This window comes from Callorhinus ursinus, unplaced genomic scaffold, assembly GCF_003265705.2.
Source record: "Callorhinus ursinus isolate GAN/ISIS: 27379988/994484 unplaced genomic scaffold, GSC_fseal_2.0 scaffold9, whole genome shotgun sequence".
In the NCBI taxonomy this organism is placed as follows: domain Eukaryota; kingdom Metazoa; phylum Chordata; class Mammalia; order Carnivora; family Otariidae; genus Callorhinus; species Callorhinus ursinus.
This window is the reverse complement of record NW_027397071.1, coordinates 39,476,608-39,500,187: the sequence shown is the minus strand read 5'-3', so window position 1 is coordinate 39,500,187 and position 23,580 is coordinate 39,476,608. Positions and strand designations below refer to the sequence as shown.

The 23,580-nt window shown below is 41.9% G+C and overlaps 1 protein-coding gene across 5 annotated transcripts in view; it reads left to right on the top strand.

The window, feature by feature from the left end:
- The first annotated feature begins 1,897 nt into the window (after positions 1-1,897).
- Positions 1,898-23,580, top strand: part of LHX8 (LIM homeobox 8) — a 56,928-nt gene continuing 35,245 nt past the window's right edge. For 3 of the 5 annotated variants that reach the window (XM_073896516.1, XM_073896517.1, XM_073896513.1), the window contains exons 1-7: positions 1,898-2,014; positions 7,971-8,057; positions 8,459-8,620; positions 12,392-12,513; positions 14,555-14,775; positions 15,283-15,386; positions 20,054-20,149. In XM_073896516.1, the coding sequence (XP_073752617.1) occupies positions 7,983-8,057; positions 8,459-8,620; positions 12,392-12,513; positions 14,555-14,775; positions 15,283-15,386; positions 20,054-20,149 (780 nt within the window). In that variant the 5' untranslated portion in view covers positions 1,898-2,014; positions 7,971-7,982. Of the gene's footprint in view, positions 2,027-6,184; positions 6,233-7,970; positions 8,058-8,458; positions 8,621-12,391; positions 12,514-14,554; positions 14,776-15,282; positions 15,387-20,053; positions 20,150-23,580 lie in introns of those variants that run through there. The other 2 variants (XM_073896514.1, XM_073896515.1) reach the window with 2 other exon arrangements.

Below are 23,580 nucleotides of genomic sequence, written 5' to 3'. Positions count from 1 at the left end.
TATTCATAAGTTTGCACAAACTGACAGGAGTCAGGGTGCCAAGCATTTAAATGTGCCAGATTAACCCCCAAATAAACAAGTGACAAAAGAGGAGGAAAAGTTTTTCATTGTGCCTCTGTGGGACAAACTGCCATAGTAGAGTGATTCCCAGTTGCCAGCTCTTCTCCAGAGTCTCTGCAGCTCTGGGAGGCTTATCTAGCATTGGCAACCGGATCTGTTAAATTCCCAGAAATAGCCGACTGGAAGCCAGGTAGGTGCTGAGGAGGAGCACCGGCCTGTCCCCTTCACCTGGGGAATGAGAGCTTTGTTGACGCCTCTCCATCTAGACCTCTCAGCGCAGCACAAAAGAGCGCAGGCGGAGCCTACGATTGGGAATCTCCTGCTCATCAGTGAACACATTTCAACATCATTAGTGCTGTCATCCCCATTTTCTGGATGAGAAAACCGAGGTGTTAAGTTGTTAAATTGCTCTGAAATCCATTACAGGTTTGACTAAATTCAAATCTCAAACTCGTACTCTAATAGCAAGTTGCCTAATTTCTTAAACTTCGAGTTCCCATGAAGGCAGACAGGCAGTCAGTCTTGTAGGTAAGAAGGAAAGGAGGAAGGGAGAGGGGAAGGAGAGGAAGGAAAGGGGGAAAACATTGCCAAAGTTAAAAGAACTAGTCTCCTGAAGCAGAAACCATATAAAAAGTTTTTTTAACCTTAAAAAAAATTGTTTCAAGATTATTCCGAAAAATTTCCCCCCTCTTTTTTTTTTTTTAAAGCATCATTTTATAGGATACATCGGTAAAGCAACGACGGGATGTGTTAGTGTTGCCGGGAAGATGTTGTTGCCTAGATTGTGGGCGGGAAGACCCGAGTTTGAATGGGGCACACTCACACCGGCTAAAAACCAGAGCTGTGTGTTCCCTTATCAAAACCGGATTGAAGCCTGCGAATAGGAGGCTCACACAACTCCCCGCCGCCACCACCACCCCTCCCCACTCCACCCGACAAACACGCTCAGGCGCCCATGTTTTTACACTTAGATCAACTTTGCCTTTTTTGCCTCCCTGGCCGGGTTTTAGTGCGCCTCTCGGAGATCCCTGGAGAAGAGGCGGGTGGAGGAGGGGGAAGTCTGCGGGGCTAGGGTTCCCGTCCTCCTTCTAGATTAGTGAGCTCCACTCTAGATCCTCCCGGTGAGCCTAGTAGGATGTGTAGGAAAACCCAGGGCGGGGGAATTGGGGGTTAGAGAACTGTTGGGTTTTGAGTTGTCCCCCCCCCCACACACACACCTCCTATTTGGGTTTTTACAGAGTTGTGTGGGCCGAGGTCTGTAGAAACAGGTTAGAATCATGTTTCCCCTGGTCCTGCCGCTGTGCTTATTCTGAACGATAAAATGCATATAAAATTAGCAGCTGTAAACCACAAGTGTGCTTAAGGCGAAGATTGTGGGCTTGGAATGTCACAATGGGTAAATAGTGTAGTGGACTTTCGCGCTTTGCGCAGTAGCATTTAGTCTGGAGCGTCCCTAGACTGCGTCTTGACTAATTTCGGGCTCCCTAGGGCTCCTAATTCTATCACTCTTATTACCCGTCCTATCAGGCGAGAAACGCTTCCCCTCTCTCCTTCCGCAGAGGACTGGGCAAGTTTACTCGCGTTCTTGGGGGACAAGCGCACCCGCTGAAAAGAGACACGGACTCCACACGTACAGCCCTCTGGGGCGCAGAACGTGGTTTTTGGTTGTTGGGTCTCTAGAACCGCTGGAGACCGCTGGCCCCAACAGGCGCGCGCTTCTCCAGCTAGCGCAACAGACGCAGGGCCGGCCCGGCGGCTTAGCCCAGGCGCTGCGTCAGCGCCAGTGAGCTCCCGGCTGTCCCACGCGGAGCCCGGTAGCCTCGGCTCGGCCCGCAGTTGGGCAGAGACCAGGAGGTACCAGACGGAGGCCCTCGCCACCTTTGGGCGTCCTCCCCTGGCGTGAATAAACACGCCCCTCCTTTTCCCTCAGAAACTGAGAAGGAGCCTGGGACCGGTAAGTCCCAAGGTGAGCGCGTTTCCCGCTGCGCGATCTCTGAGGGGTGACGTGGGTCTGAGCTGCGCAAGTTGGTGGGAGAAAGTCTCTGGAATCTATCTCCTTCAGTCTCTTTCCAAATTAGTATTAACAGTGGTTAGACGGGGTGGGCAAAAATCAAAGGACACACTCCTAACCCTGAACCAAGTGTGACTTTCGCAGCTTCAGGGCGAGTTTTTACCTTCATGGGTAAAGAAGTTGCCACAAGAATCAGCCAGAAGCAGCGCTTTCTTATCGGCGCAGGGGTCTCCCCTGCTTCACCCTCCGACAGGGCTCCGGGCCGGTCCCCGGCGCGGGGTCGCTGAAGGGGGGAAAGCGTAGAGGTGCCATGGCTGGCATTGGCCCTGCGCCTGAGGCCCGGGAGTCTTGGGCGCGTCTGGTTTAACCGCGTTTTCGCCCAGGCCCCAGCTGTCCTCGCCCCGGTCCCCACAGGGTCTGACCCGAGCGGGTCCTCGAAGGCTGGTGGAAGGGCTGGGAACCAGGGCGCGCGAGGATTCAGGAAGCGAGATTCCGAAGGTTGCTTGAGTAACGCGGCAACTCCAGGTTAAGTTCCCTCAAACATGTGGTTACTCACCGCGAGGAGCTGAGAGGCAAAGGGTTCAATAGTCAAGTTGGTGGGGACTTTCCCTACTTAAAGCAATAATTTGCTAATTCGAATCTATTGCTTTTAAATATCGAGTTCCAGAGACCTTTGTCAATGCAGGCTTAATTTCATCCTACTGATGAAGGATGTTTATAAACGGCTCCTGTGGAGGAAGCCGAGTGTGAAAATATCAGTTTTATGCCTTTTGATAAGAATTACCGAGGTGGAAGGCTTATTAGGCGATTACAAATTTCGCAGCTGCTCGCAGCCCAATTAGGCAGCTCTTCGCGGTGAGTGGAAACTGTAGGGGTCAGAGCGGGTTGGTGTTCCCGCTCTCCATCCCTGGACCTCCAATCAAGGCCTGGCCCCAGGGGACCCAGACCCCTTCCCTGACCCCCTCCGGCTTTAGGGAGACACACCCAGCGCCTCCCAACTTGCCAGGGCGTCCTTCCAAGTCTCTCTGGGTTTCTTCCTCGGGCCTTGCAAAGAGCCTTTGCAGTCCGGGGGTGTTGGTTAGTCCCCTGGGTGGGCTTGCGGTCTCTTGATTTTCATTTAAGGAGAGATGGCCATCTAGAAATTTCAAGTTAGTAGGTAGGAATCGACCCAACGCGGGTAATTCCTCTCCCACCTGCAGAAACACAAGATGATGTTTTTTGGTATGTCCTCCTTCGACCAAAATTGGTTTCAAATGGAGTTTGGGCTAAAAACCCTTATTAGAAAGACAAAAAGAGCCCTGATTTTTAGCACAGGAACCCAACTCTGCGAAGTAGCGGGCTAACTTTTCCTTTGCCCTAGCGGAGGAGGAGCGTGGGTAAGAGGTGTGACGCGAGCTCCAAGAAGCCGGGCCACGTTCAGGTGTTCACCCCTGACAAAGGGGTCAGGAGGTCCGTGGGCCCAGCACCAACAGGACGCTCAGCCCTGACATTCGTAGCAAATACCTGCACACCCCCTCCTCCCACCTTCGCACACGACCGCAGCCAAAGGCTTACAATGCCGAGGACACAGAAACAGACTCACCGCCGGGAGGCCTACAGAGCAAGGCTGTGTGCGCACAATCACACCCCGGGAAAAGGTCCGCGTCCGGCAGTGCGTCAGCAGTAAAGCGAACGACAGACCAGTCTTTTATGTCTTCTGAGGGCTGACGACCTTTCTTCTTCCCCATGCCCAGAAGCCAGTAAAAATGATTATTTCCTTCACTGATGCAGAGATAGGGGCTCTTAGATCAAGATTAGTATTTTGAAAACCTGATTGAGAGCCGAGCCGACTGATTAGGCGAGGGTGGGTGGAAAGACCGCCTAAACGCCCGCGCCCCCGCCCTACTTCCCCAAACAGCTCCCGCGCTCTTCGGATCTCCAAATGACCCGAGCGATTAATTCTCCCGGAGAGTAGCCAAGCAGTACCCCCAGATTCATTTTGCAGACCCTAATGAATAGTAACTAAATCTCTGAACTGGACCTTTTTTTTTTAATTCCTCTTTCAATCCTGCTCCCTATGAACACCCTGATAGAGCCAATGCTCTGACGACTTTCTTTCCATTCGGAAGGGCCATCTCGAGACCGATGCTATTTCATGGAAAATGCATTATGTGGATTTTCCCCCAATACTAATTTTTGCACTTGATGAAAAACACAAGACTTTCTGTTCTCCACGCACAGGTTAGCTTTTCTAGAAGTAGGTCCGCCCCAAGCCTTCAGTTCTGTGAGAGGGCACAGATCCCAGCGTCCTCTACCCGCCCCACTTCATAAATTTAAGCGAGATCTCCCAGATAGGACCGGAAGGGGGATGGCTAATATTAACCTGTGCGCAGCTGCGCGAAAAGGGAAACAATGGCATTAGGAAAATGCTATGGGGACCCTCGTGTTTATGGGAGAAAAATGTACTTGAGGGAAAACTAAATTTGCAGTCGTTGCTGGGTCCCAGACTGTTATACAGACTCACTACAGGAAGGCTACCTATCTCTGCCCATTGCCCCTCCTCTGGTCTGCTGTTGACCTGTCTGGGCGAGAGCCCTTCGATCTTACTCTTCTAGACAAACAAGGCAAGGAGATACGAATATATAAGATTATATATAGATATCTATATATCCGTTTAATTGGAACATCACATGATTTTACTAAAGGCCTTTAGGAAAGACTCCCAGGTATTCTTAAATTATATTTTGCTTTGTTTCGTTTCTTAAGAAAGGGAAAATTGGAAATAAAAATATTGTTAGTCTCTTACTAAATTCCCCTTTACACACTAAATAATGAAGTAAAATTTGCATCATAAAGAAGCTATTTAAACATACACTCCAATCCTCATCAAAATTACGGTATTCTGAGAACACCGCCCTCCCGTCCACAAACCCACAGCCAACATTTGAGGCAGGAACTGGCCCCTTCTAGGGCTTAAATTTTGTCTAGGATGAGATGAAAGAACAATACTATTAGCAACATACTTTTGTCTTTCTTGTAGACTTGATTTCCAAATCTAGTCGCAAATCATAAGCTTTTGTGCTGCTCAGATGTTCCTTCTTTATCTTAATGAGAAAACTTTTCGCAAAGGGAGCGGGAACAGCTAGATAAGTCAGCCCCCAGGCTGCCAGGGAGCGGTGGAGTTCCTCGGCTAGACAGGAGAGCTGCGAGTTTCAGGAGAATGACTAAAAAGTTTAAGTCACTCAGACCTCTGCTTCCCCTTCTGCTTGCTGCAGAAAGAGATGTAACTTGAATCTTTGTTTAGGTTTTGGTTGGGGAGCGAGAATTAAAAAGCCACGGCAAATGCAGAGAGCAGTTTTTTTTTTTTTAAGTCAAAAGTTAACAGGCCATTCCCAGTGTTGTTTTTTTCCCCCCTCTTTAATACTAAATCTGGAGTAAGTTGGCTTGCTCTGATAAAGATCTTAACATGTACAGAAGGCGGGTTTTCCTTAAGGAGGTGAGGCTATTCCTCCAGGAGAAGACTCCCCCTGCACACACACCCCCTTCCCTCCCTTTATGTAAGGTTCCACCCTCTGGAAAACAAAACTTTTTTTTCCTTTTCCTGGAGGGACAGACCTCAGTGAAGTTGGGATAAGAATCTTAAGAACAGTCCGCCAGAGTGGTAACGGCCACAGCGGCCTCTTTGGACGAAGACTTGCTTGTAGCGTTCTTACTCTTCTCGGTGTCAGCTTTTACTAGTGCTTTGGCGCGGGGGAGGGGGGAAGATCGGCAGACCCGGACGGCCGCTGACCCTCTGGAGTTGGTATGCGATAAGCAGCCCTAGCAGTGCCATGTATTGGAAAAGCGATCAGATGTTTGTGTGTAAACTAGAAGAAAAGGACGTGCCGGAGCTGGCAGTTCCCCCTGAGAAGGTGAGCGAGCTGACGCCTGGCCAGACCAGCTGAATTGCACTTTCCTTGAAACGCGAGCTGTTTGGGCTCCTAAACAAGGTTCAGAAATTACCTGTAACGGCCTCATCTTCAGACCTGGCAGTTTTTTTTTTTTTTTTTTTTTTTTTTTTTATTACGTAGTAGCGTTAGTCAGTAATCATTGCCTCCCCTCCCCACAAGCTCACTTAACCTGAGGCATGGAGACTGTAATTTGGGAGACGAAGCCTCGAGCCTAAGGCGTTCTCGGGTACATGTGAGTCGTGCTTTTGTTCTATTTGCCGTGTAGTGACCGTGGCGTGGGGAAGAGCGAGTCGGGAGGTCGGGGCGGCTGTCGGGGTGGGACCAGAGGCTCGGCTCCTTGCGTCTAGCCGCTCGCGGGCGCCCAGAGGCGCGCCTTTGGCCGCTGGACGACCCGCGGCGCCGCGGGCCCACGGCGAGACAGAGGGAGTCGTGGCTCCTGGAGGGCCTCGGGGGATCCCAGGGCGGGCCAGGAGGGCCATTTCACTTGAAATACCAAAAATAAGAAAAGGGCAAAACCCAGGGCAAACGAGTCACACCTTTCGTCCAGGAGATGGGGAAAACTGACAAGCGCTCACTTCACTCTGGAGGCAGGACCCGTTGGTGTCTCGCGTTTTAAGTTTGAAAATCATCTGCAGCCTGTTTGAGCGCCTCAGAGGGACCCGCTTTGGGTACCGCTGACTTTGTCGGACGTTGGCGGGGAATACCCAGCGAAAGCCGTACTTTTCTGCTTAAACTCTCTTTGTGTCTGAGAGGATGCGGCCTCCGAGCGGCGGCGCTGGGGCCAGGCCGGGAGCGCACCGGAGGGTCCCCGCTGAGGGCCGGGGGGGGGGGGGGGGGTCTCACGGGTTCCGACGGTGTCTCGCCTGGCGCAGCCGGAAGGAGAGAGGCGAAGAGTCAGAAACGCAGGTGTGGGCCGCTCGAGTTCCGCACCCCTCCCCTCAAACTGGAGTTTTTGTAGACGAAGGCAGAAAAAGCCTAGAGAGGCTGCGTTTTCGTTTAAGAACAAAACTCCAGCAAAGGCTTGGAAACACTTGAGTAATGCGCGCTGTTGCTTTAAAACATTTTGACCGAGGTTGGGTGAGTTTTAATGGCACAAATTAAATTCAGCTGGATATTTTCCATTATTCGTCCCGCTTTTTGCGCTGGTTAAAAATAATCCTTTAGTAGCTCAAATGTTGACTTACTGAGCTATAAGTGGCAATTTACACCTTAAAGAAACGAGTGTAAATCATTCGCAGCTCTAATTGCTGTAAGTTTACGAAAGAGCTGCTGGCTTGGTTTAATCTGAAGCATTTTCATTCAAATTGTCATCGGAACAAACACCAGGCTTCTTAAATCCCGCTGTAATTAGCTTTCAAGTATCCTATTAAACCTCTTCACCTTTTGGGCTATCCAATTCAAAAAGCTCCCTTTTAAAAATATATATGTGTCTTGCTCTTTTAATTGAGGTTATTAAAGAAATCAAGTTTCTTCCCCCACCCCCTCCTCAATCCTCTTTTCTTTTCTCCCCCCCCCCCCCCCCCCGCCCCTTGCACCCGCTTTAGGCTGGTGATCCCCGCTCTGTCGTGATTGACGTCTAGAAGGAAAATGCTTTGTGCTGGGATGATTGTTATTAACTTGTTACCCCCGGCAGGGGGGCGGGAACCGACTTGCTCCGGTGAGCGCTAGGGACCCGCGGCCCCGAGAGCGCCGCAGCACGCCGGGCGAGCCCTCAGCGCTGCGGTGGCCGCCTTGCCGCGCGCTCGGGCTGCGCCGCCGCGGCCGGAGGCTGACAAGGGAGGCTGCGCTCCCGCCCGTTTGCCCGCGGCGCCGGGGCCCTGGAGCCCTGACGGCTGCACGCGCGACCCGGCGCGCTGGGGGCCTTCATTAGCCGGCTCCGCGTGCCAGAAGCCGAGGCACGGGGCTGAGCGTGCCGGCTCTGAAGTTCTGCCCTCCGTTTTTCCCCATTTTCCCCTCCTCCCACCCCGCAGTGCCAGGGGCTCATGTCGGAGGAGTGCGGGCGGATTGCAGCCCTGGCGGCCGCGAGGACTCGAAAAGGCGCCGGGGAAGAGGGACTGGTGAGTGGGGAGGGACACGGCTGTTGGCAAGACTGGACGTGTGGAGGCGGCCCAGGACGAAGGGCCGCTGTCCCCGCGCTCCTTCCTGGGCCCAGCTGGTCCCTCGGGGAGCGGGTGGAAAGAGGGCCTGGGGCAGGGCGTGGTGCAAAGCTGAGCTGGCGGGACGGGCTGGGCCGAGCTGTAAGGCTCCCTGGGTCCTTGAGGTCAGGGGTCGACAGCCCCAGCGGGCGCTTGGCGGGAGCTTGGAGCCCGGGGAGAGAGCGGGGAGCAAGACCTCACGAACTGGGGGTGGCCCGAGGAAAAGGAGGGGAAGGGGTGGGGGAGGCCGGGCGGTTCTGTGGGATGAGGAGAGGAGGAGGGGTCTAGAACCGCCTGCGACTGCGCCTCTCGGCTTCCTTCAGGTGAGCCCCGAGGGAGCGGGGGACGAGGATTCGTGCTCCTCCTCGGCCCCGCTGTCCCCGTCGTCCTCGCCCCGGTCCATGGCCTCGGGCTCTGTCTGCCCCCCCGGCAAGTGTGTGTGTAACAGCTGCGGCCTGGAGATCGTGGACAAGTACCTTCTCAAGGTAGGGTGGAACCGCGAGGCCCAAGGGGAGCGGGATTACCGGAGAACTTTGGGAAAAGAGAAAAGTTCCCCCCCCCTTTTTCCTTTCAAGTTTTCAGGCAGGTTGTAGGCTTTCTCAGCAAAACAGCCCAGTCCAGGGTAAGTCGAAAGAGTGGGAGAAGAAATCACAGAATCTCCCACGTTGTTGCAAAACAGCTTGTGTATATGACCCGTCGTGGTCTAGAAGAGCCGATACCCCGGGGTGGTTGTACAAGAGTCAACCACCGACTTGTAGAGAAGCAAAAGTGGGTTAATCCTTTTACTCATTTTGGAACAGGGTCCTGCGTGATTATTTTTACCGAGCCTGGGTAATGGTCCCTTCGCCCCCAATAACACCCCTACACCTGCCTGCTTCTAAGAGTTCCTGGTCAGTATATGTTGGCTGATTCCCCTTTGTGGTGTCTCCTTTGGTAAGGACCACTGTAAAGTACCTTAAAGGATCTTTTCCGGACAGAATTTTTACATAGTTTTATGTTTAGTAACAGTCGCCTGAGGCTTTTCCAAAGTAAAAGTTTGTAGGACCATGTACATAAAAAACCATTTTCAGTACCTCCTTCCTCTTACTAATATTTGAAGGCCACCCAATGCTTATTTAATGTCCCCTCCAGTGCTTGTGAAAAAAATGGAAATCCATATAAAGTTAGACCCTCCCACCCCCCCCCCCCCCCCAAAAAAAGAAGGAAGGCAGGAGAGAAAGAAGGCAGGAAGGGAAGCAAAAAGAAAGAAGAAAGATAGATGGATGCCTGGGGTGAAGTGCTAGTTTGAGAATTGACTGTCTTAATTTGTTTCACTTCTTTCAAAATACTGTGTGGGAATTTTGGAGTAGAAATTCTGGCAGGCCACAGTTAACCATGTCACTGAGTGCAGGGTCATGGTCCCATGTGTCTTAATCCTAATACCTTGAGTTTTCAACTTCAACAGCTCTTTAAAACCACTATTTAAAATAATGATCTCTCCTACACTGAATTAGTAGCAAACCAGTACACTTTCTATTCCCTCCTCATCAATCTCCCCACCCCCACCCCCCACCCCCATTTTTTCAGAAGGATTAATTATGGAGAGCATGAATTCAAAAAGCAAGTTATTGGGCTTCTTTAAATTTAAATTTCTACCTCAATGTATAAAGCTGTTTAATCTGTAAAGTGGGAATAATACCTTATAGATACAACCCAGATTAAGCACCAAAAGAAGTTTTGGTGAAAAATTGAAAAGTAACTAAATTAATTTTAATTGGGGATTGAGTCTTAAAGCTGGCCAATTAACATGGCTCTCTCTTTAAATCTACGTTTTTAAGATACCCTGTTTCTAGACCTGAGCTTTTTTGGATATCTCAAAATCATCTTTTGGATCAAAACTAGTTTGTTATTTTCAATGAGGTCTCTCAATAATTAATCTTTAAGAATGTTTCTAAATGGGTCTATAAAGCCTTTAGCACTTCATACCAGAGAGGATTTAGAAAAAAGTCATTATAAAATGACAACACACGTCTGAAGTAGATATTGTTTCTAGTATTCACTTTTATATGTTAAGAATATATTTGTATATTTATTTATATAAAATGCCTAAGTTATCCAAATAACTTATATAAAGCTATTTGTTGTAGGACTGTTGTCCTCCCAGTGAAGTCTTCTGTGTACAGTCTTATTCTATCCCTTTTTTGTACATATTAGTATGTTAGTATATTAGCTCGGACTAAAGTTTGACATTATACGATTATATAAAAATTGAGTTGTTTTTTTTTCATTTGAGTGATTCTAAAAGAGAAGTTTAAATTCAATTTGAGTCACTGGTGAAAAATAATTGATAGACCTAGTAGAGTATTTGAGGGTACAACTGTTTAATATAGAAAATATAGAAACCATTTAATATAGAAAAACATCATCTCATGAGGCAAGTAAAATTGAGTTAAAGTAGGAGAGGAATTAGATGTGTCTTTTGCCTCATCTAATATTTCAGTGCCCTGTTTGGATGGTTTATCTGGCTTGGTCCCATATACATATACAAATTGGATCAATAACAGCCATCAGGAAAGGTCTGTATTCTCTAGAATTTTCTCTCTTTACCTTACTTTCCTCCCTGGAAAAGAAATGGAAGATGAACATTCTTTTCCTTGTAAAGTAAACTTTAAGAAAAGGTGACAAACCAGGCATTAGGTTTGGTTTTAGGGAGGTAGAAGATAGCCATGACTCTTCTCTGAATCCTGAATCTATACTTGCTTGGAGAGAGGAAAAAGAAGAGCCTGGATAAGATCAAAATGTAGAAGTCCCTATGCATTGGAATGCTAAAGGAAGCCTGTATTTTTAAACTTTAATTGTCCCATGTTAGGAAAAAATAGAAGGAAAATACATATTTATTTCTAGGATACTATTAACCATTGTTAATATTTTTTATTCTGATTTCCTTTGTTTCTTCCAAGTTTTCCTATGTAGTAAGCAAAACTTAAAATTTAAAAAATTTCACCAAAATGATACTCTTCATTAATGTTTTGGAAAGAGGCCTATAACTGCAATTAGAAGCAAGTGAAACTTTCCCTTCAGCTTCAAAGTACCTTTCATATTTTGTATCACAAACATTTTGAAAAAACATTTTTGAACAGTAGTGCTAATGTGATAGAATCATTGGACAGATAGGGCTTTTGCTACACTTTCATAATAAAGGCTATTTCACAATTTCCCCTTTTCACAATTTCCTAATTACTATTTTAGACATTAGATCCATTTGTAGGGTGTTTTTGCATCGTTGCTGTTCTTTTATATGAAATGAAATTATGCTTAACTGGTTAAACATAAACTCAATTCTTGTGTCCATTTAACAAGAGCAAACGTTGGGAGCCTGTGTTATAAGCAAGTTCAATCCAATACACATCTTCATTTTTGAAGGCTGAAGTTGTGGTGTTTATAGTATTATGGCAACAGTTTAAGGTGAGGGTTATTATGATTTGTTCCCTGAATTGACAATATTTCGTGTTCATATATTTAGAAAATATAAAGTGGTGTGATTTATTAGACACATTTTATGCCTTATTACTAGGAATATAAATGGCAAACAGTGCTTGGGTGCCTTTTTAGAACCACTTATAATCAGATTAATTTTTTTCTCCAGTAGCCAAATCATTAGTTAGGGTTCCAATAATATACTCCTTGATTCTATAATTTAATGTTAGAAGGTAGCCATATCAACATTTAAATCTACCTTAGCAATTTCTGTTTGGTAAGGGAAATGGATTGCCTGGCTTCTTTATAAGGGTAAGTATTTTACAAAGCTTCTTTTTCACTTTCTTTCTCTCTCACTTCAACTAGTGTAACATTTATAATTGTTTGGCCAAAAAATAGATTGAGAAGGTATGTGGCTTGACTTCTTTAGCTACCAGGTTTCCTGGTGGGAAGAATTTGGTGAAAGAAAAAACAAGCCTGTATATAGGACTCTAAAGTGACCGAAATTTTCCATATTCATAGAAGTTCGATTTTAAAAAGAAAAAAAGCACACACCCTGAATTCTTCAAAGGAATAAACAATTTAACACACAGTGTAAAATATGCTATTGTGATTTTCCTGGTTCGGGTCTGAAAGGGAATATATCTAGACACATATTTGTGTAAATTACACCTTTTAGATAGAAACGTTCAGCGCATATGTTAAAATATTAAGGAGCCAGTTTTTAAAATTGCTTAGCACACAAAACCAATGAACGATACTGTGAGTGCGGTATTACAATTGCTTCTTTTCCTTTACAGGTGAATGACCTGTGCTGGCATGTTCGGTGTCTCTCCTGCAGTGTCTGTAGGACCTCCTTAGGAAGGCATACCAGCTGTTATATTAAAGACAAAGACATTTTCTGCAAACTTGATTATTTCAGGTACACTGTGGAACATTTTTTAGTAGACACTCCAAGATAATATGCTAAGAGAATTTTGTAAACAAGCTTCCTTGTCCAGTTTTATGTATGGAAACCCAGTTTTTCTTATATAATGGATTTCAAAATGAGAATGCTTCACATTTTTGAGGTATCACTTATATCAAAACAAATACAATAAGCATGTTTATGTGTTTTAGGAATTCAGTATACAAAAACTAATTTAAAATAATTATTTCCTCTTTGGGAATGAAAGGTTTAGATATTAAAAACAGGGAAACTTCTTGCTGTGCACAAAGAAAGGTTTAGATATTAAAAACAGGGAAACTTCTCGCTGTGCATAGGTGTAAAATATAAGATGACTTATTGTGACAAAGTCCATTATTTGCAGGGGATGCTAAGATGAAATGAAATAATTGTGGGAAAAATCAAGGTTTTGTTAAGTGTTTACCAGTTTACTATAGAATGATCCGTAGTTATACCTACAAAATGTCAGCAGTTTGGAGAATGTGTTAAACGATATAATTTAGAGGATTCCAGTATCAGAAATACACCAAGTCTGATTATTCTATCTAAAAATACTGTTTCTTTTTTGTCTGTTCTTTGATCTTTGTTTTGTGAGATTGTATTTGCCCAAGATATTAAATGTAACATCTTTTCTGCGATCTCTCTATAAATTGTTTAAATGCACAGTTTCTTCTAGGATATAATTCTTAATGGATAGCTGTCTAGAAATTGAAATTATTCCTAAGCATGACTTTTAAAATTACCATATTTTTTTCTTTATTTGAATTTCCAAATGAAGAAAAATGTTCACCGTGAAATTGGGAAATTAATACTATATAATGAAGTTTGTTATACTAATTATGTTGTTTATACTCAGTTTCAAAAACTGGTTTCAGAGAGTTTAGTGATTGATTTTAATAAAATTGCTAATTAAAAGCACTTCATAAAACCCAGATCCTTTATTTTATAAAGTCACAGAATTTTATAATTACCAAAAACATATATTTCTCATCAGGTTTACTCTCCATTTCTTCAAAAATGATAGCAATTTGCCTCCTTTTTGATTTAAGATATGCAAATATTGATGTTTTTATGATAATTTAAAACTTTTTGAAAGGTTTAGTTTCAGCAAGTTATTGAAAGTCTAGTTCTTCAGGATTTTTTTATACTTCATATTATATTCCGAAATTTAGTTTTAGGATTCACTTTTTCAGATTAACTTAAACAAAACTGGCAATACCTCTAAAGATATGCTAATGAATAGAAACAGATGCATATCTAGTTTGATGTGGATATGCAAGGCCATGACTGTGATTATGATAGGAGACATAGCAAAGAATGTCCAGTTACTCAGACCAGGAGAAAAAAAAAATATTTACATCTGACATTTTGTTACAGTTAACCTGCATTTAATGTCCAGGTTGGTCTCTGAAAGTTTTAGATAATGTATCTCCCCCTCCTGTGACTAGCAATGAAATAGCTTATTCACCAATGGAAACATATCTGAGTTTTCATTCCTCACTCTCAGGGTGAACAGTTTCTGTTCTTTGATAATATCAATTGTAATGTTTAAATATTTTAACTTAAAAAATGATATTTAAAACATTTTTTAATTATCTCAATTTGGTTTTAAGAAGTCATTATATTTTTACTGTAATCTTTTGCACTTTCAGGTTTCAATCTGGAGTATATGTGTGTTTGTATCTTGAATCTCTAGGTAATTTATAAATGTGTTGATATTTGTTACAAAAGGGATATTGAAATTCATATTGCATTTATTTAAAAAAAAATCCAGTCTTCCTTTAAAGTAACAATGAGAAGTTTTTGTTTTATAAACAGATTTGAACTGTGGCCCTATCTTAAGTCTTGATTGCTTACCATATTGACTTTTAGAAAAATAATTGATGCCTGTTTCATTTTCAAAAGATGTAAATACTTAGGTTAATGCAATGAGTAATATAATGTATTAGTTTACTCAGGCTGATGAATATCTCACCAAATATTAAAATCTTCACCTCCTGCTCTTCTATTTATGTAGAAGGTATGGAACTCGCTGCTCTCGTTGTGGGAGGCATATCCATTCTACTGACTGGGTCCGGAGGGCCAAGGGGAATGTCTATCACTTGGCATGCTTTGCCTGCTTTTCTTGCAAAAGGCAACTTTCCACGGGAGAGGAGTTTGCTTTGGTGGAAGAGAAAGTCCTCTGCAGAGTGCATTATGACTGTATGCTGGATAATTTAAAAAGAGAAGTGGAAAATGGTAAATATATACTTAAAATACTTTGGAGTCTTTTGGGACAATGAATACAGGGAATAAAAACGATTTTTCCTTAGGTCATTTTAATGCATTATTTTGTGCAGTGTAATTGTGGTAAAACTCATTAAGCATTCTACTGTTAGTGATGATCTCCATGTGTTTATATGCAGGAAAAGCCATGGCATGTGTATTAGCCTTGTACCATATTCTCAGGCAGCAGCCTTGAATTTAAGGCTGTGTTTTGCTTTTTGTAACCAGTTGTTTTCCTGTATTTGCCTTCTTAGGATGAACCTTAGATGTATGCTCTTCTAATTTTTGGCACTTTTGAGTAAATAGACAAGCCTATGTATTGTTTCCACAGAATATTTCTAGTGCGTTTTAAAACTTAACTGACAGATTTGGGCAATCTACAATTTCACACGAAGCCAAGAGATACAAGAAACATATTATTACTTGATCAGCGGACCCATTTGAGTTACCAACATGTATGCTGTTGTTTTTCAAATGCAGGCAATGGGATTAGCGTTGAAGGTGCCCTCCTCACAGAGCAAGATGTTAATCATCCAAAACCAGCAAAAAGAGCTCGGACCAGCTTTACAGCAGATCAGCTCCAGGTAGACATGACAATGAATTTATGATTTTTGAAGTCCCTCCTGACCAAAACAAACAACACAAAAAAAATCCCCCAACTTCCCTGCCCCTTCCCCAAAACACCCAAAACAATTTCATGCTGCTTAAGAACATTTTCATGTTTTCAAAAAAGTTAGCCTGTGCTTTTAATGAATTCTAACTTGGTGAATGTATGAAAACATACTTATAGCTCTAAAATGTTTGTCAGTATTTCCAGAGTCATGACCTGGTATGAACTAGTCATTCAAGCTTTATTTCCCCGGGTTTTATTGGTATTAATGTCAAAGTGCAAACAAAATATTGATCAGTCCTGACTTCCTGATAAAATCAGTTTAACCAAGGCATTATTACTACCTATAATGGGGATAGAAGACAAAATATTTTAAGACTATTAACAGAAAGAGACATACAGTATGTGGGCTTGTGGGATACTAATGTGTTCACCTTTTTAACAAATTACAACGAGCCTCTTAATGGCTAAGTTTGTATAATTTTCTGAATAGGAAAGAATTGAATATGCCTTACCATAAACAACAGGAATCTAGTTATTGACTCCACAACCAAGTAAACCTTTTCTTGCTTTTAAAAGGGCTAGAGGGAGCTAATTCTATAGTTTGATGCTGAAGGTTGATTATGTCCCCTGAAAAAGGAGGGATTATTTCAGTTTAGTTGCCCTAAATATAATTGTTATAAGTTCAACTCATGTCAGTTGTCAAAAAAAATAATTACTCCTTGCTTTATCTTTAAGTCTACACATATAATGATTCTTTCTGACATTTTTTCAGATAAAGAAATCACGTTTTCTAAAAGATTAATGTGGATGAGGTATTTGTTTTATGGTAAGGTAAAGTAACATTTATTGAGCGCCTACCATGTACTACTGGGTGCTTTACACATAGGATGTATCTTAGCTCAAACTTTAAAGGACATTTATACAATGTTAGCAATTGAGTAAAAGTAATATTCTGAAAATCACATATAGTATCTGAGACTTGCCAGTGTTTAAGGTAAATACAGTAAAAGGGTTTTAAGAGAGAATTTTTACTTGAGGGAATGATTAAGAAAGAAACCTTAATGTGATACAAATATTTCAAGGGAACTTAGATCACATAAAGCCCTAAATTAGGAGATATGAATACCTGTGGGAGACCTGGGAGCAAAATACTAGTAGCTAAAAGATGTCTGAGTTAAAATAGAATTTCTAGTATAAATATATTGTTTTTAAAATGGGCTGTTTCCATGAAGGGCTGGCTGTAGTTTTAATAATCATAAGGCTGACAGTAAAAGTTTATGAGAAATTAAAGTTATTAAAATTATAATAGTGAAAACTTGAAACAACTTTAGGTAGATATACAATTTTATATAGGAAGATAGTTACAGGTACTAATTAAAGAGGGAATAATATTTGTGAAAGTTTGTGTGTGTCGAGTCCTATGCTAGGCACTTATCTACATTCTCTCCTTTAATTCTTAACAATAATTCCTTGATGTAGGTAGCCTCATCCAAGAGGTGCATCCCCTCAAGGCAGACTACCAAGGGAATAGCAGAGAAGAGATTTGGAAACTTCCCCAATCCTCTGGTGTTTTCATTTTGCTTGGCCACCAGATCCTGAGTGGAATAAAAGCTCCACTTAATGGCAGCAGCAGCTAAAACAAGAGTGAGATTCCAAATCTTGCATAAGTTTTTAAAGATATATATTGTAACCATAGGTTTTAAAAAATGAAAATAGAAAGAAATGAAAATAGAAGCGATATGCCTTCAAAGCATGTACTCATTTTTTTCAGTACTTCTTGGTGTCTGCCTTATGCCAGGGATGGCTAAAACAGATGAGACGCAATCTTTGTCCTCAAGTGGTTCTTTATACCTGAGGAATCTGGAAAACATAGCTGTAAATTTTTTAAAAACTTAAATCATTATTTTTTTTTTAAAGATTTTATTTATTTATTTGAGACAGAGAGAATGAGAGAGAGCACATGAGAGGGGGGAGGGTCAGAGGGAGAAGCAGACTCCCTGCTGAGCGGGGAGCCCGATGCGGGACTCGATCCAGGGACTCCAGGATCATGACCTGAGCCGCAGGCAGTCGCTCAACCAACTGAGCCACCCAGGCGCCCTAAATCATTATATTTTGCTACAACCTCTGATCAGACAGTGTACCCTCATTGTCAAATTGTCCTTTCAGAAAACTGAATATATTCAAATCGTGCTTGAATTCAGCAGAATAACAAAATATTACAGGTGATCAATAAGTCAAGACTCTTCATGAAGTACTGCTTCGGACAGAGGAGAGTTAACATGGGAAGAATAAACATGATAATTTCCCAAAATTATTTAGAAATTTACGGGAAGAAAGGCTCACAACAGAATAACATTTTGTGTTGGCAAGAATATTTCAAATATGGTCCCGTTTGTAGAAATGGTATTTAAGGAGTTCCTGCCAGTGTTGTGGTTTGCATATTGTAGGTGGAAGCTCTTGCTCCATGATTATGAATATAAAACATGCCAAGGTTAGCACCTATTTTAATCCACTTTCAGATTGACTTGGTCAGCTGCTACTATGTAGATACCCGTCATTTCTGGGATTTCCTGGCCTTAAAATGATGTCTACAAAGGCTCACTCCTTGACCATGTTAAAAAGACCTCAGAAAAGAAGTGGGGTGGGTTTCAACATCATTAGTGACTGAAGAACAATGAAATTAAGTAGAAATTAAAAGGCTTTTTGTGTGTGAGAGAGAGATTAAACATTGATAAGCACATCTTACTTTCCCTTTAGCATATACTGATTCTAAACCATCAGTGTTCATTTAAGTTTTGCTTTATTCCTTGATGAGAAATTGCTTTATTAAGTATAACTTGGTTTCATTATTAAACTTGTGAATTTGAAATGCCTTTGTGAAAAAGCATGCTGTTTTTTTGTTTTATAAATTATCAATAATGGCCTAACAAGCAAATCCTTAAATATCTGTTTAGCTTTTCCTCTTGAAAAATTAAAAAAACAAAGACCATTAATTTGCTCATTCTTTTTTCTCTTTGGGATATTACATGCTCAACTACATATGAACACAACCATTTGTACATGACAATATTGAAGTAACACATTTGGAATAAGAAAGGAAGAATGAGGTGAACTGAGTGAAATTATAAACTTTTAGGTCAGTTTTGCCCATTTTTAAAAGTAAAAATACATGCTGTTTACAGTGAGTGTATGAACAAATATGGTTGGACAGGAAGCCAGGAATACCTTATTCTAGGAGTCACTAAACAGAACTGAAAAAATTATATAATTTGTAAACTTTGTAAGGTTTCCTGGAACAACATTGGTCTTTTTCTCCATACTATCTTCAACTTTTCCTCACATTGCCAGGGTTCATTGTGTTACAAACCCTTAAGCACATACTGTGTGATGGGAAATGGTATTAGTTCCTGGGGGTATGAAGAATAAGACATTCCCTTTGCCCTCAAGAAGCTTACTTCGCTATGGAGAGCTAGACTTGCCAGTGAATTAATTAGCTGCCTTGTGATGTGTGCAGTGGCAGAAGTCTGTATTAGATGAGGAACATAGTGGAGAATGCAATTAATTTTGCCTATGGAAAATGGTGTTCAGGCCAGTGGTGGCTAAGGTCTTTAGGGAGGTTGGTTATCCCCATCCCACACCCATAGACATGTACAGTTATGTTGGATGACAGACTCCCTCTCCCATTTTTCATAATCCTTTATATTTTATACTACTTTCCTCAGTTGATTGACTTTTAAGTAATAAAATTCAAATATTCCCTCTTGAGTCCCATGATTTCCTCTTCAGAAAGAATCCAAAGCCCTTGGCTTATGCTTTATTCTGGTACTCCCTCCCGCTCTATGCTTCTCCCCTTACCTTGTGTTGTAGTTATTGGCATGTCCATATCTTTGTCTCAAAAGGTGAGACCAGGGACAGTTTTTTCATGTGTCATTGTCACAGACAGTGTCACTGTCTCATGGCACTTAGCACAGTGATTCTAATCCAAAGGTTCATATCAAATCACCTGAGAGCTTTTTTAATATACAGATGTTTAGATTCCAGGAAATTCCTATTCACTGGGCTGATTGATATCTTTTTTTTAAGATCCCTGATATTGTTTTGCATGGAGCAAGTGCTCAAAACAATTAATGTTGGAGTATGGAATCCATCTGTTGCACTGTATACAATTGCTGACTGATTAAAAAATTGTAGTAAGAGCCTATTTAGCTTAGTAGAGGTTGGAGATAAGTTTGATAGGATTTTTGTATTTTTAAAAGTTTTCTAATGCAAGAAATTTTTAACAAAATGGGAGAAATGGTAAATAGACATACCATTTATTCATTTCATTTGTAGAAGAATGGAAGAACAAAGGTGAGCTCATTTTTAGCAGCATAGTTGAGAGACGAGTTTTATGTTGAAATGAATTATTTTTTTTAAAGATCTCATTGTAGCGACTTGTTTGTAAATTTACAGCATATGCTTTCTTTTCGTTTATACTCATTCACCCATATTGATTTTCAAGTAATAAAATACAAGTATCTTACTTTCTTGTGCATGTCTTATCTCTCCTGTCATCAAAATGCAGAAGATTGAGTTTCTTATATTTAACTATTTACTACCTTTATTTTTTATTTTTTATTTTTAAAAAAAAAAAAACAGGTTATGCAAGCACAGTTTGCTCAGGACAACAACCCAGATGCACAGACCCTCCAGAAACTGGCAGAAAGGACAGGCTTGAGCAGACGTGTGATACAGGTGATTATTTTAAAGGTTAATCAAGAGATACTAAAAGGTCTATTCTAGGTCTTTATGAATGTGCTGTGTGTGTGTGTGTGTGTGTGTGTGTGTGTGTGTGTGTGTGTGTGTGAAATATCAAAGCATTAGCTTCCCATTTTAGGTTTACGCCAACAGTTTTTTTTAAACCTGATAATTAGTTTGCTTGGGCTGGGCTATCAATTGTTAAACAACTTTGTGTACAAGTTACTTCATTCAGTGCTCACAGCAACCCTAAGATCCTCAACCTGAAAAAAACTGTAGTTCCAAGCTAGATCTGGTTCTGAAGCCAGTAATTTTTCTCCACTTTTCTGTGAGTCTGTGTGTGTGTGTGTGTGTGTGTGTGTGTGTGTGTGTGTGTGTGAAGGGGGACTTGATGACCTTTGTTAAAGATCCAGGTAGAGGAAGTGGTGTGAACAAAACTAGGGAAGGATGAATTAGAGCAAATTCACTGAAGTGTTAGTTTTATATCTGCAAATTGTGAGAGATGAAATTGTTGGAGCTGAACTTATAGGGGCCTGTGATTATAGAGTTCTGTCCTGAGCAGGGGAAAGCCATGGTAGCTGGTGGCAGCAAATGGCAAGAATTAGGGTTGGAAAAGCTAGATTAGAGATATACAGATTAGTTGGGATACCCAGCAAGGTAGTGATTTTTTTTAAGAGACTTAAATGGGGTAGTGACCTCAAATTCATTGGGAAACATTTTATTGCATGTGTGCTGGTGGCAGAGAGACAAGAAAAGGACCTGGACACTATAATGGGGAAGGAGAGAGAAGTGAAGGATGACTCTTAAATTTGAAATCAGAGTATCCATAGGAATAGTGCTATTGACAGGAATATTCAAGTCAAAGAAAGATGATTTGTAATTGGGAAGGAGATGAATTTCCTTTTAGCTCTGCCAATCATACAGTGATGGTGGCAGTTGGGCGTATAAACAGGTATTTTAAAAGATGAACAGGACTCAAACAAAAAGATCCAATGCCATGAAATTGGGTAAGATCCTTTAGAACAAGATCATAGACAGTAAAAAGAGAAGAATGAACTTTAGGGAGAGGGGAGGGTAAGTGGTGCTATTTGAAAGGGACATAGTAACAGCCAGGATCAAGGAATGAGTCTGGTAGAAAAGCATCATGGAAGCCAAAGGGATGTGTTCAAGGTGGAGCTGGCCAACTGTGTCAAGATCTTATAGAGAAATCAGGGAAATAGAAAATAATTTTAAATAACATTCAAGGTTCAAAAAAGTTTACAGAATTAATGCGAGTAACCATAACCAGCAAGATGAAATTTAGTTGGGGGTTTGGGGGGAGGTAAAATCCAATGTTGTATATATGTTTTATTTTTTAAATTGGGTGGCTGATATTTCTTTTCTTCTTTTTTTTAAGATTTTATTTCTTTATTTGACAGAGAGAGACACAGCGAGAGAGGGAACACAAGCAGGGGGAGTGGGAGAGGGAGAAGCAGGCTTCCCGCGGAGCAGGGAGCCCGATGCGGGGCTCGATCCCAGGACCCTGGGATCATGACCTGAGCCGAAGGCAGACGCTTAACGACTGAGCCACCCAGGCACCCCTGGTGGCTGATATTTCTTAAATAGGGTGCTCATTCTTCAATCTATTATTATTAAGCCTGAGGCATTTCATAATTAAATCATCTATACAAAGAAGCTGATGGGGAAGAACCTGATGGTACTGCAGCTTCTCTAAAGACTTAGATTCCCAGTAGATTTGTCTGACTGCAGTGTAATGAGGTTCTCTGAGGAGTTGGGTCATATGACCTCAGTGCTTTTCAAATGTCCAGGGTATTGTGTTTATTTCAGAGTGCCAAATTTTATTTTTTTTAAGATTTTCTTTATTTGACAGAGAGAGACACAGTGAGAGAGGGAACACAAGCAGGGGGAGTGGGAGAGGGAGAAGCAGGCTTCCCACGGAGCAGGGAGCCCGATGCGGGACTCAATCCCAGGACCCTGGGATCAGGACCCGAGTCGAAGGCAGACGCTTAACGACTGAGCCACCCAGGCACCCCTGGAGTGCCACATTTTAAAAAGGGGTCTAACAAGAAACCAATCTGAGTCAGGCTAATAAGGTCATGAAAGAATTAGAAATCATGGGCTAATATATTAACAGCAACAGGAATATTTGGAGATGAGATAGTAAGAGAAGGAATAGTATAAACAGAGTAAGTATCTTTAAATATATGTGGAAGGCTGTCCTGCAGATAGCAGAATCAGGTCTTTGGGAATGAAGGAAAAGGCAGATTTCACTCATGATGAAGAACTTTCTCAGCATGAAAGTCTACAAAAATGACATGGGCTGCCATTGGAGGTAGTGAGTTTCCTGAGCCTGGAAATGGAGCTTCCTTTGTTGAGGTGGTACAGACTGAATGGGCTGAGGGTTCCTTCTAATCTAAGAGTCTTATACGTTCAATGACAATGACTGCTCTAGCTAAGTCAATTCATGACTATGATGTTTGAGATTATTTTGAAGCTTGAAGTAAAGGAAAATGAAGGATTTTCCGGGAGCTTTTCTTATTATTTGAAGAAATAAGGACCCCAGACAATGTCACAAAATTTCCAAATATTTAGGTTACCAGTATTGTGGGCAAGTTATCTTGATTCCAAGTACTAGAACTTGGAGAATATATTGTTGGATGGTGGTTTTTAATATGTGAGAATTGAATTTAAGTATTTTTGAGAGGATAGCAAAGGAAGGAGTACTAGCATGCAAATATATATATTATTTGTCTATATATACATTTACTTTATTTCCAAATTTTCATTATCCTAAAAGTGCTGTAATGAATAACACTGTATGTACACCTTGCTCACTTGTTCCTTAGTTTCCATATGATAAATTTCTAGAAGTGGGGTTGTTGAGTCAAAAGATAAAACATTTTTAGGGTCTTTAACTGATTAACTGATAGTACAAAAATCACCTTCCAGAAAGTTCATACCAGTTTATTCTGCCAGGAGCTAGATATGCAAGTTTCCTTTTACCAACCCATGCAAATCCTGAATACTGTCATTCTTTTACATCCCTTCCAGTTTGGTAGGAAATCATTTTTATTTATATTTCTTTGATTATCAATGACCTTTAACATGTTTGCTTATTTTGTAATTTTAGAAATTGTATGTTTTTAGTCCACTTTGCTATTGGGTGGTTCCATTTCTCTCCATCTTACTGATTTTTATTCTTTTTATCATGTTAAACTTCCATAGTTCATCAGTTTCTTTTCATTTATTTTCTCCACATAGAACTTATATATGTATATTTTAAATACTTTATTTTAAAGAAAGAGTGAGCATGATTGGAGGGAGGAGCAGAAGGGAAGGGAGAGGGAGGGGGAAAGAATCTCAAGCAGACTTCTCCCTGAGCATGGGGTTCCATGTGGGGGTCGATCTAACCACCCTGAGATCATGAC